Below are 14,220 nucleotides of genomic sequence, written 5' to 3' on the forward strand. Positions count from 1 at the left end.
TAATTTCAAATTGACTACAAAGTTCATTGTGTATATTGTAATCCTGAGGACAACCACTAAAAACTTTATACAAAGAGATATAGTCAAAACACAGTAAATTAAAATGAAACAGTAAACAATCTTCAAATAACCAAAAAGAAGATGGGAAAGAAGACAGAAGAATGAAAAAGGGGGGAAAAATAGAAAATAAAATGGTAGACCTAAATCCAAACATTATCAGTAATTGCATTAAATGCAACTGTTTAAAACACACCAATAAAAAGATCAGAGGTTGTCAGAATGATTAAAAAGACATGGGCCAATTATATTCTGTCTGTGAGAAACTCACTTCAAATATAGTGATATAGACAGGTTCAAAGTAAAAGGATGGAAAAAGACACTGTGCAAACATTCATATCAGACAGACTACACTCAAAGCAAGGAACATTACAGGGGATAAAGGCGTATATTACACAATGATAAAAGGGCCAATTCACCAAGAAAACATTACAGTCCTAAATGTGTATTATGTAACAACAATGACCTCAAAATACAGGAAGCAAAAACTGACAGAACTGAAAGGAGAAACACACAAGTCCACAATCATAGTGGGGGACTTCAACACTCTTCTCATAAACCTCTGTAGAACTCACAGAAAGAAAATCAACAAGGATATAGAAGGAATGAAGAGCACCATCAACCAACTGGATCGAACCAGCATTTAGAGCACACTCTATCCAACAGTAACCAAGTATACAGTTTTTTCCAGTGCACATGGACCGTTTACGAAGATAGACCATGTCCTGGGTCATAAAACAAACCTTAACAAATATAAAAGAGTTCAAAAAAAGACAGTGTATGCTCTCTGCCCATAATGGAGTTAAAGGAGATATCACTGACAGAAAGATATGAGGAAAATTCTAAACCTTTGCAAACTAAACACTTCTAAGAAATCCACGAATCAAAGAGGAAATCTCAAGGGATATGAGAAAATACTTTGAACTGAATGAATGAAACCACAAATAGAGATTTTGTGTGATATAGTTAAAGTCATTTCTAGAGTAAAATTTAAAGTATTAAATACTTATAGAGGAAGAAAGATCTCAAGTAAATAATCCAAGTTTCCACCTTAAGAAACTTAAAAAAGAAGAGTGATAGAGGAAGAAATAAAACTGTCCCTATTTGCAGATGACAGGATTGTCTACATATAAGATTTCAAGAAATCTACCCAAAAGACTCCTAAAATTAATAAGTGAGCTTAGCAAAATTGCAAGGTACATGATTAACACACAAAAATCAATCATATTTCTATTTCGAGTACTAGCATTGTATGACTAGAAACTAAAATTCTAAAACTACTATTTACAATACCTCCATATCATAACTTTACAAATAAAAACCTGAGTCAATATACAGCAAATGGAATCCAATCATGTTTTAAAGGAATTATGTAATTACTGAGTTTAATAACTATATAAAAATATATAGTACTTTATATAAAAATATATAATATGTCATAGCCAAATTAGGTTTATGCCAGGAACAGACGGAGGGTTTTACATTGAGAAATGAATAATGATGACTTGTCCTATTAATAGATTAAAGGAGAAAACATGCTCATTTCAGTAGATGCAGAACATTCAATATCTATCATGATAAAAACTCTCAGCAAACTTGGAAAAGAGGAAACCTCTAAATTAAAAAACAATCATTGTCTACACATGATATAATTGTGTATGGAAAGTATGGAAATATCTATAAGTAAGTTATTAGAAAGTTTTATTTATATTCTGGATATAAGTCCTTTGCTAAATAGGTGATTCACAAGTACTTTTTCCAACTTGTGGTTTGTCTTTTCATCCTCTTAACACTGTCTTTCCCAGAGGAAAAGGATTTCATTTTGATGAGGTCCAATTTAGCTATGTTTCATGGATCATGCTTTTAGCGTCATATCAAAGAAATCTTTGCTTAACCCCAGATTACAAAGATTTTCTCCATGTTTTCTTCTAAAGTTTTGTAGTTTTACATTTTACATTTAGAGCTATGATTCATATTGAGTGAAGATATTTGCCACATGTACAAGTGATAATGGGCTCAACATCCATAATATCTAAAGAACTGTTACAATTTGTTAAAATACAAATTCAATATATAGAGATGAATTAAATTTCTATAGACTAAGCATAAGAAGAGGAAATGAGTTTTTCAAAAACTACTATATACACACACATAATTCTAAAATGTCAAGTACCTAGGAATACATCTAACAAAAATTGTGTGAGACTGCTACAGAGTAAAGTATAGAACTTTAAGAGAAATTAAAGAAGACTCCTCCAAATGGAGAGATATACCATGTCCATTAATTTTAAAAATTGATATTTTAAATCAATGAAATTCCTGAAATTGGTGTATAAATTCAGTGCAATCACAACCAAAATCCTAACAGATTTTTTGTGAATCTAGACAAACTAATTCTAAACTGCACAGGAGATGATAAAGCTATAGTAACAGAGACTGTGGTATTGGCACAGCTCAGACAAATAGACAGTGGAATAAGAGAGCCCATGAACACACCCACTGGTGTATGGACGTGTGATTTACAACAAAGGTGGCACTGCAGAGAAGCGGGAAAATTGGGCTGGGATGATTATATATCCATATGGGAAATTCGTGACCTCAGATTAGAGAAAGATTTCTTCACGTATCAATGGGCAGTAACCAAAAAGGAAAAGACAAATCTGACTAATTAAAATTAACATACATCACTAAGAATGAAAAGGCAAGCCACAGAGTGGGAGAAGATATTTTCCACATGTGTAACTGATGAAGGGCTCACATTCAATATACATTAGAATTCCAACAAGTCAACAGGAGAGGACAGTCAACCCAAGAAAAAAAAGCAGCAAAGATTTCACAAAAGAGGAAATTCAAATCATCAATAACATGAAAAGGTGCTTAACTAATTATCAATCAAGAGAATGCAAATTAAAACCACACTGAGATACTACTTCACATCCAATTGGCTATGATTAAGAAGCTAGAAAATGCCAAGTATTGGCAAGCATGTAGAGCAACAGGACTTCCTGTACACTGCTGATGGCAATGGGAATTGGCACAATCACTTATCTAGCAATGAAGACAGCAATTCCACTCCTAGGTATGTGCCCTGGATAAACTTGAGTACACGTGCACCAAGATACATTCACAAGAGTAGCATTGTTTGACACTGCCCAAACTGGAAACAACCCAGATGTCCATCAACAGGAGACTAGATAAATAAAATGATGGATTCCTGTGACACAACACTATACAGAAGAGGAATGGAAAGAACTACAACTACATACAACAACATGGATAAATTGTAAAAGCAAAATTTTGTGTGAAAGAAGCCAGGCACAAAATAATTCATACTGTACAGTTCTCTTATGTAAAATTCAAAAATAGGCCAATCTAATCCCTGTATTAGAAATGCCTACTTAGATGGTAAAACTATATTAAAAAGCCAAGGGCGGGCATGGGATTATACTCAGGAAGGGGCCACAGAGGAGACTTTGGAGGTGTTGGCAATATTCCGGATATTTACAATCATTCATTAAGCTATACAGTTCTGTATGGTCACTTTTTATGTGTGTTATATTCATAATAAAAAAGGTTTAAAATGTTTCTTAGAAGGCTGAATGAGCATTCTAACCTACATGTGATATATTTACTTTTGTTCAAACATGTAACACTGCCCTTTTGGAAGTAAATGTGGAACATTTTATGTCATCTTTTAAATGGTACAAAATAAGCAACTGTACATGGGAGAAGAGGAGCTCTTTCTCATCACAGAGAGTGGTAAAATGGAGAGGACAGACTTGGTAGGGAATATTTATAACATACTTGCAACAAAGCTCAAACATTCTAAGACAGATGGAGATATAGGAAGACATAGAGACTTGTCATGATTCTGTGGCCTGAATGAAATAATGCACTATGACCGTCAATGTTTCTGAGTCATACTGTCTTGGTTTTGTCCTCACAGAGCTCTCCCTCAGGAGCAATGCTTTCTCTGATAACCATTGAGCATGGAAGAGGCTAGGTTATTAAACAACTGTCATCAAAGATAAGCTCATGAAAAGACTCTCACCATCATTAGCCAACAGAGAAATGCAAGTCAAAACCACAATGAAATGCTACTTGCTCCCGCTAGGATGACTATATTTGGAAAGACAATAAGAAGTGTTGGTGAGGATGCGGAGAAACTGGAACCCTCATACACTGCAGGTGGGAATGTAAAAGGACGCTGCTGCTTTGGAAAACAGTCTGGCAGTTCCTCAAATGGTTAAACAGAGTTACCATTTGATCCAACAATTCTAGTCCTAGGTATATACCCAAGAGAAATGAAAACATATGTGAACACAAAAACTTGTAAACAAATGTTCATAGAGCACTATTCATAAGCACCAAGAAATGGAAATAACTCAAATGTCCACAAGCTAACTGATAAATGGATAAATAAAATGTGGTATATCCACACAATGGAATATTATTCGGACATAAAACAAGAATGGAGTACTGACACATCCTGTGAGATGGATGAACCTTGAAGTATTACACTAAGTGAAGGAAGCCAGACAAAAGGACACATATAATATGATTACATTTATATGAAATGTCTAGAATAGGCCGATCCAGAGAGATGGAGAGTAGATGAGTGGCTGTGTAGGGCTGGGAAGATGAGGGGGTTAGAGGGTGACAGCTAAGGGGTACAAGGTTTCTTTTTGGTGTAAAGAAAATGTTCTAAAGTTGATTTGATAATGATTGCACAACTCTATTCTAAGAGTTATTGAACTGTACACTTTAAATGGGTGAATTATAACGTATGTGAATTATATCTCAATAAAGCTTATATAAATGTCATCAGTCCATCTTGCTGGTCATCTTTGATGACAGTCCATTAACAACCCAACTTGGACAAAACACCCTAGTTTTTTAACACACAACTTCACACCTCAACAGAAAACATGTATAGATAAGACAGAAAAATATAAGAAACTCTTCTTTGGATGTTGGTGTGTTGATGAAAGGAGGCTTCACTGACGCCTGACACAGTTACACTGATGCGGCATCCTGGGGCAGTGCATCCGGGAAGATGTGGGATGGGTAAACGTTACTGTGTGTGTGTGTAAAGTGTTTGAAACATAATTTTGAAAAGGAAGGTGGGGAAAGAGAACTAGAATGAAATCTCTAGGCATATTCTCAGGTGGATCAGTTCTAGGAAAAAACGTGAGGATCTGGAAACTGATTCCCTTAAAGCCATGCACGTCTGAACTTCCTGTGGAAGGCCTTCAGGCACCCAGTTTGCAGATCTGAGCTGTAGTTCAAAAGCCTCGTCTTTCAAGACCATAATCTCTGCTATGAATTGACAAAGCTTCCCTAGCAGCAAATGCCAAGAATTTGACTCTGATTCCTACACTGAGCTGTGCCGGTCTCCTCCAGCGATGAGCCCTGAATGCTTCCGCCTCACGGTCTAATTTTCATGTGGGAAGAGCTCAGGAAGGAGGAAGGGAGGCCCACGTTGGTTAACATATCAGATTATCATCCCTCTGTGCTAACGATCTCCTTCTACCAAGCGGCCTAGCGATTCTGCTGCGGGGGGGAGTGGTCAATACTGCCCAGTACTGCAAGGAAAAGAAGAATGCGGAGCAAAGGACAAAGAGGACAGTGTCGTCAGGAGATGCTTGGGGGGCATGCTGGGAACAGAAGCCAGGCTGAGTGGGTTACAGACTGATCTGGAACCAGAGAGCACAGACAACATTCAGGAAGCTCAACTGAGGAAAGAGATGGGCAGACAGCAAGAGGCAGACCTCAGAGCTGAGGAGGGTTTGCTTGGGGATAGAGCAAACTTGAGAATATGTGTGGGATGAAGAGAAGAATCGGGAAGGGGATGTGGAGAGAGAGGGAACCAAGGAGGCTGAGAAGTTGTGAGGGGACAGAGTGAAGACACAGGGGAGGCACGAGCTTTGAATCGTGGAAGGACGCCTCTTCCTCCGAGGTGCTCAACAGCAGGAGCTCTGGGGAGAGTTTTGGTGGACACGGGACTGTTTGTGGAGCTCAGATCATCTGACTCTATTTCTCTCGAGCTCTGGTGCCAGAATGAGAGGTAGGTGGCCGAGAAAGAAGACAGGGGAAGAGAGGGGCCCCAGGACCCCAGAGATGGCTGGAGAATCAGCTCTGGGGAGTGGCCTCTGGAGTCAGTGAGAGGGGACTCAGCGGTCAGCTAAGCCTGGTGGGGTGCGGAAGGGGCAGCTGGGCTTAGCTGCATGGATCTGTAAGACCCTGCTCTTCCAGCTGGCAGATGGCAGAGAGGTGAGCAGAGGAGGGGGCTGCCCAGGGTTGGAGAAGTGAGAAATGTGGGAAAGTTCCAGGGTAGAGAGGGTCAGCTGTGAAGTCCAAGGTCCTGGCCTGGAAGGAGGAAAGGCAGGCCTGGGCAGAGGGTAGGCTTTGAAGAGAGAGGCCAGCCAACAGAGAGGTCAAGAAGACGATTCTGAGCAGGTGGAGGAGGGCGGAGTGGGAAAAGGAAGGAGATGGAGCAGATCTGAACCATCAGGATACATAAAGTATTCAGCATTGTCTGATAAGAGCCACTAGCCTCCTGGGGCCTTGTGCCTGTGGCTAGTCCAAACTGAGCTGTGCTCTAAGTGTATAATACACACTGGATTCTGAAGACTTAGCATGCAAAAAAGAATGTTAAATATAGCATTAATAAATGTTTGCATTGAATACTCATTTAAATGATAATATTTAGAAAATATTGGATTAAATACAATATATTATTAAAATTAATTTTACCTGCTTCCTTACACCTTTTTAACATGACTACTAGATATATTTAAATTACTCACGTGGTTTGCATAATATTCTCTTTGCAGAGCACTGGCACAGATACTCTCTCCCAGGGACATGGATTGTCTCTGTCATGCCTGTGGCCCCAGCACCTGGAATAGGGACTTGCACAGAGAGGCCTCAATGATAGTGTGTGTGTGAAGTGAGCAGTGGAGGAGAAAGTAAATTCATGGATGAATGAGAGACGGGATGAACGAGGATTCTACAGCTGTTGCAGGACACGGTCAGTTCCTTCTAAATTGCTGAGGATTATGTCTGAGTACACACATGACGGAAAGGGAAACAGAGGGAGTTAGAACTGAGGAAAGCTCACTGAGGCTTTGAGGGAGGAGGTCTCAAAGAGCATTTGATGGGACCTCACTTAATCTAAGGGCCCAAAAACCTGGACACTTGCCTCAACCTCTCTTTTTTTTCCTTCTAAAAAAAGTACTCTTGTAGCCCTTTAATATATGCCAGGGACTGTCGTCGGCATTATGCACGTATTAACTCACTTACACTTCCCATGACCCTATGATGATGGGGACTCTTATTGTCCACCTTTTACAGATAAGGAAACTAGGGCACAGAGATGGTAAGTAACTCACCCAGGATGACCTAGTAAGTGGTGGAACTGGTATTCGACCAGGCCATCTGTCCCCAGCATCCAACCCCTAACTACTACACTGCCCTGTCTCTCTTATCCCATCATCTCGCCTCATCCCCAAGCTGCTCTCCAAGAGAGACACAGGTTTCTTTTCTCTCCCTTGATGACCTCTCTGTCACCTCCAGTCTCTCAGACTCACATGCCTGGAGAAAGTTCTCCATGAACCTTGCTCTCTGGAAACAACTGTTAAGTAACCCCCCAAGTGCCTCACAAATACACCACAGCTGCGTGGTCAAATACAACAGCCAAGTCACCCTGCCTCCCCCGTTCCCTCTGCCTCATCCCTGAGCCTGGCCCACACCGCCTTCTTCTTCCTTCCCAGCCAGGAGGCTCCTCTCCCAGACCTGGCCTTGGCCCACCTGCCTTCCCGGGCAGACTTGAGGGAAGTGAGTGTTGGAGGAGCCTAAGGCCTCACAGCTCTAAGCAACTGCTTCACCTGTCAGTCTAGCACATGCTGCCAAGTGACTACAGGGGACAGATCAGGGGGTTTCCAGACACCACCTTGGCCAGTGCCCGGGAGATGCCTCAGTCCCACCCACCAGGAACTCCATTCCACCTCAGCTTGGATCCCTCCAGTGAGAGCAGCCCTAGCCCAGGATCTCTACCTTCAGGGCCAAACACAGACAGGAACACTAAGAAGGAACCCACAGGCCATCTTCCTCTCCTTCTCTCTCTCACTAAATTGTGGATAATAATGCATCTAATTATTCTCCCAAAAAAGAAGTGGTTTAATTCCTTTGAAGAATCTTGCAAGGTAGCTTGACTAGACAGCAGGCGGGACAGTCCAGTGCCTCTGGTGGGGGGGCCAGCGTCTTCCAGTTGCCTGTCTTCGGGTCCAGCAAGTAGGCGTTTGGATTGATGGTGCAGTCCTTTTTCTGAACATCAGTGGCTGTGGTGACACCCCCACATACAAACACCCTGCCGTCTCCGATGGAGCATATAGCATGGGACTCATCCAGGGGGCAGTTGTTGGGCAAGAGAGGCAGTGAGATGCTCGTCCTGTTGGCCTTGATTTTCTGTAGGTTGATTTCCATGCTCTGCCAGTGGCTGTGCACGCAGAGGATGTTGTCCTGATTGAAAGAGAGCAGGGGCCGGTGGCTGAACTCGATGGGGAAGGTGATACTCTGGATAACCTCCCCAGTGTTGGTGTCAAAGCAGTCCACCACTCCAACTCGGGAAATGGAGCACTTCACCAAGCACCGTCCAGTGACAATGTACAGGTTCCGGTCACTGTGGGTGATCACAGCTGTGGCATCCATAGGGATGCTCATCTTCCCTGCCAGGCACCAGGCCTCCTTGTGCTCATCATAACGATAGATGTCAGAGACATAGTGCCTTGGGGCAATGCTCCCACCCACTGAGTACACTGTCCCCCCACAGGTCACCATGGTGTGGAAGACAAGACCAAGCGGCAGCTCAGGCAACTTGGTCCAGGAGTTGCCCTCCATGTCATACCGCCAAGCTGTCTTTAGACCTGAAATCTGGTCTGTGGTGCCACCAGACATGTAGATGTAGCGGCCAGTAGAGGTGGCACTGAGTGCTGCTGCCTGATAGGGCATCTCTGAGAGCTTCAACCACAGGTTCTCCTGGATGACATAGGCAAACACTCCATCATTGAACTTGCCCTGGGCCTTTTGGCCACCTAGGATGACCACCGAATCAAGCAGGGCCCCTTTCCGCTGGTAGCTCATCAGGCTGGATGGCCTGTCCTGCTGTCGTTCCACAAGGACACTCTCAATCAGGGTCAGAGGGGCTGAGCTGTTCTCCATGTCCATCAACTTGTTGCTGGCAAACATCAGTGTCTTATCGGAGACGGCATTGAGATTGATGTAACTGAAGAACTTCTTGAAATACTTCTCCCGCTCATCCTTCCAGAAGTACACCCAATTTATGAGTGCACTGAGAGCCTGGTCCTCATTGAGCACATGCAAGTTTTCATCTTGAAGCAGGCGGCCAAAGATGACAGGTGGACAGCACATGAAGTCCTCAGGCATGGAGCCCTCAGGACTGGCCCAGTAGTGGAAGTTGTCACGGATGCCTGAGTACGCCAAGTCCGATACCTCTTTGAGCCCAAACATCTCGGCCAAGATGAGGTAGTGCAAACAGTTGACAGGACTAATGGACTTAATCAGGAAGTCCTTGCAGTGGTTTCGAAGGCGTGGTGTGTTGAAATACTGGGCCCCACGAAGGAGCTCCTCCACGTTCTGCTCTGAGATCACCACCTTGCCGCTGTAGAAGTAGTCCAGGAGCTGGTCCACCGTGGCCGGACTCAGGTAGTTGGGGTCAAGGGTGATAAAGAGCTCATCAGTGGTCTTCACTTCATCACTAGAGATGAGGCTCTTGACTACTGGAGAAACAGCAGCCAGTACATTGCGATGTGCATAAAAAACATGGTGGTCCACAGTCAGGGCCACATCCCAGTACTCTTTGCATTTCCTCTGTTCATTCAGTTTCTGCAGCAGGAAGCTGTCGTAGTTTTTCTCAGTGAATTCCCATTTCATGGTGCTTCTTGCTAGCTGAGGCAGAAGATCAGCAGCAGGTACTGGAGAGAAGACTTTCTCAGGCCGTTGGGATTCAGACTGATGGTTGTGTGCAGAGCAGCTGACGGGGGAGGAGTAGAGGATGGGAGAGGGGATGATGTCATAGAGTCGATGAGGTCATCACAATGCAGGTCCCCCTGAGGCCTTCCTCAGAGGCTCAGGGTCTTTCTGCCCTCTGAAGGCTCCAACCTGCCAAAGCCAGGTACCCTATCAGGACTTGGGCCCAGGGCCCAGAGCTAAGGAGGAAACTCAGAGATGGGTTGTGAGTGCCACCTGGGTCCTTCAAAGCTCAGTTCAAGACTGCTTCTGGAACGTCAGGGCCAGTTGGACAGCGGGTGGTGTAACGAGGGATAAGGGCAGGCTGGGGCAAGGAAAGAGATTATTAGATCATCCAGAAGAATCCTCTCATTGTACAGGAGGGAAAGTGGGGCCCAGACAAGAGAAGGGACTTGCTGAAGATCACACAGCCAGTTGGAAGTAGAGCAGGACCTGGAACCCAAGCGTTCTGGAACTTAGTACTCTTTCCACCCTTCCAGGAAGCTGAATCCTGTCCACCACGGGAGACCTTGCTGGTATTTGAAACCCCAGTGGCATAGCTTTCAGCATCATGGCAACATGCAGCCACAGTGGTATGACAAGCAGATGGGTAGTGTGGTTCCGTGTGGGAAACAAACCCAGGGCGACAGGTGTTGAGAGCACCGACTTAACTACTGGACCACCAGGGCCGGCAGGATTGTTTTATGAGGCGTTATTAGGTTAACATGGCAGTACTGATTCCTCTATTACTTTCTGCAACCCTTCTTCCACCATTTTCAGTTCAGTTATAAAAGAATGCTCAAAAAGCCATGATTCTCCTCAGGGTTATTTATACTCTAGCTCAGTGGCTCTCAAAATATGCCCCTCCCCACAGGGTGGTAGCATCTCCCAGGAATTTGTTTAAAATGCAGAGTATCAGGCCCACCCTAGTGAGGTGAATCAGAAGCTCAGGAGGTGGGCCCAGTAAACTCCCTTTTGGCCAGCCCTCCGCGTGAAGATTCTGCAGGCTAGAGTTGGAGAGCCACTGCTCCACTGGCTACTCAGAACTACTTCACCATCCCCCCCGTGCCCTTGCTGGAAATCTGCATTTTAACAAGAACCAAGTGATGTATAAGTAAAGTATAAGTAAGTATAAGCAAAGTGTGAGAAGCACTGGTCCACCTCAGAGCCATAAACCCAACCCCAGTCCATATAACCCCCACCACCTGCACACAGAGGATCTATGAGTGGCTTCTGGGGATGGGAAGGAGGAGGCCAGCAGAAAGAGCAGCGGCTTTTAATCTCTCTGAATTTGAATCTATCACTCCCGGGGGGAAAACATCAGCACTGCATGCCCTAGTTACGCAGAGCATGTTAGCAGTGTCATCCTTTCTTTGTGACAGACACCACATGACTGATACTGGCTCAACCCAAGGTTGACATAAAGGAAGCCATATTGTAGAAAAGAAACCATATTGTAACTTTGAATGACCTCTGACTAACCCAGCTGGATATGCACCCTCCAGGAGATCTAACTGTTCTGTAGATTTTATGACCCCCACTTGTGCATGCAAATCTCAGCTGCAAGAAGATGACAGCTTTGTTCTTTTGAGTTCCTTAGGAACGAGGTGACCCCTCAACAGACAGACTATCTGGTGTGGCGACTCCCAGTCTGTAACACCAGAGAGTCGACATTCCTCACCCCCTCCCTATAACCCACTGGCCCATGTAACTGCTTCAAGATTCTTGAAGATGGTTCTTTCAGACATTAGTTGGCCATGTTTCCCCTTGGTAGCAAGCTGTAATAAAATGCCCTTTCTCTGCCCCCATCTTGCCTCTTTATGACTGGCATTGTCTTGCAGGCAGCAGATCGGGCCCTTTGTGTAGTAACATAACTACCATTAAACCACCCTGGAAATGTGTTGCTCTTAGGTGTCAGTGTTATTTCCTAAGTTTTCAGTTTTCTTTTCAAATAAGTGAATTTCAATTTTAACTCCAAGCATAAAAAAATTACCTAAGACCAGCTAACCTTTTTTGTATCACCAGTACAGTAGTGGGAACCTATCGTGCTAAAACAAAGCAAGGGGATACACCTTTTCTGCTCTAATAAGGGTATCTTCACCTTAAGTGCATCTGCCCTCAACTTCCACAGCTTTTGGGGGGTGGGGGGAACGTCCCCAGAATTCCGCCTTTAACTTCCTGCAGCCTCCCTTGAGGGCTCAGAAATTTTCTTTGAAATCCTGCACCCCAAGGCCGCTGCCTCAACCTCTCGCTTTGCTCTTCTCTCATTTTCCTCCACTGAGTCTCAGGTCTGTCCCGAGTTGACTATGAACATGTTGACCTTCCCAGAAGTCTGCCAGGTGAACCACGTAACGTTTGTGCTGAGAATCAGTCTCTCCCTGCTCAACCTGGCCGGACGACGCAGCCTGATACTGCCATCTGCTTCTTTAACGCACTTCCAGTTTCACTTCTAGCTCCTCCTAGGCTGTGGCCCCACCAGGGCAACACAGCCCCCTCTGTGAGCTTTCCTAACCCAGGAAGTAGGAGGGTCAATTCTGTGGGGCCCAGACCCAATGTGACTTGCCTCTCTCCCTTCTTAAAGCAATCTCGGAGTCAAAATTTCTAAAGCCCCAATTCAATTTGATAACTTTTCTTCCATAGAAGCAAAGACTTTTTTTGAGTTTTGTTTTTGTTTTTGCTGAGGAAGATTTGTCCTGAGCTAACATCTGTGCCAGTCTTCCTCTATTTTCTATGTGGGTTGCCACCATAGCATGTCTGGCCAGTGGTGTACATCCATGCCCAGTATCCAAACCTGCAAACCTGGGCTGCCAAAGTGGAGCATGCCAAACTCAAAACTACACCACAGGGCCGGCCCCAGCAAATACTTTTAATCAAGCCCTAAAATAAATTTGGGCCTTGAGTTTTTAATCACATCGTACTGGGAAAAATAATACAATTATTCTATCAAACAATTTTATTTGTAAAGGAAACGTGTTGACAACTCGAATGTGCTATAAAAAGATTTGGGTATGGTAAAACTAGTTTGATTTCTACCCCCTTCCCATCCCACAGAATTGCTTACGTTAAAATCACTCATGTCAATTGAGACAGAGTTCATTTTTTCAAAGAATTCCTTCTACCAAAAGTTAGACTCAAAATATATACAGTATTACCTAAACATTCTCGAGTCAAATTCTGATTTTAGTTTTGATGTCAACATAGAAATTAACAAATTCATGAGCTGCACACAAATTCATTTTAAGAAGGCAAATGTTTGCCTTGCTGCCCTTGTTGTTTTTTTGGGTTTATTTCTTGTTCTTTTAAGCACGCAATGGTAGCTTTTATTTAAAGTTGAAGCTCAAAAATAGCATGGAATATGCCTGTTTTCAGCAATATACACACAGCTTTTAATAGATATATTGGATAATTAGATCACAAGAGTTTATTACTCATATTGATATACAGCAAAGAAAGTCAAGAATAATTTCTTCCACTAAAGCCCCCAAACATACTGTAACTCTAGATGTGTTCTGAGTCTAACATTCTTAAAGAAACTCAAACCAGTAAATGGGTGGAAATTCCTCAATTATCTGGATTACTCAGTTTTTATCCTGCCTGAATAGGAAGAATATCTTCCTCCTATGAGTTAATTCCATATATCACTTAGCAACGTGAAAGGTGGAAAATTCACTTTTCCTTTCTAGGTATCTGTAAGCAAAGTAGGAGGAAAAGATTGACTTGGCAGAGTTTGACTCAAAAACAGGCCACGTTCCAAACGTTTCTAAGTACTGTACCTACTTTTGACCTCTGAATCCCATTTTCCTATAGAACATTTCCGAAATAGATGGCCCATCAATGCCTATTAAGCCCATAATATAGATGAAATAATCTTAGAAACACCATCTATAACAGCTTATGAGAAAATTTACTCAATCTCAGATTCTAACTTTAGGCCACATAAAGACAGAGAATTTTTAACATGCATTCCAACCAACTCTGAAGTAGCTTATTTGGGAAGCGCTGTGCTACATTATCTTGAAACAATCCACTGTCTCAGGCATCAGCCCTACAGCAGGCTCTCCAACCGGCGCCTGAAATGCTCATCTTCCACGCTACTGAATAAAGGGACATGTTTATGCTTTAGCTTGTGACAAG

The 14,220-nt window shown here is 43.2% G+C and overlaps 1 protein-coding gene across 1 annotated transcript; it reads right to left on the reverse strand.

Moving 5' to 3' along the window:
• Positions 1-6,951: 6,951 nt before the first annotated feature.
• LOC124233926 (calicin-like) lies at positions 6,952-10,011 on the reverse strand. Its single transcript, XM_046651222.1, has one exon. It carries the CDS (start codon positions 10,009-10,011, stop codon positions 8,239-8,241), a length of 1,773 nt encoding a protein of 590 aa, XP_046507178.1. The 3' UTR covers positions 6,952-8,238.
• Positions 10,012-14,220: the final 4,209 nt, after the last annotated feature.

This window comes from Equus quagga, unplaced genomic scaffold (assembly GCF_021613505.1).
Source record: "Equus quagga isolate Etosha38 unplaced genomic scaffold, UCLA_HA_Equagga_1.0 459_RagTag, whole genome shotgun sequence".
Classification (NCBI taxonomy): Eukaryota; Metazoa; Chordata; class Mammalia; order Perissodactyla; family Equidae; genus Equus; species Equus quagga.

What these genes read in the sequence shown, in the direction of transcription:
- LOC124233926 (XM_046651222.1), bottom strand. Translation starts at nt 10,011, where the DNA reads ATGAAATGGGAATTCACTGAGAAAAACTACGACAGCTTCCTGCTGCAG.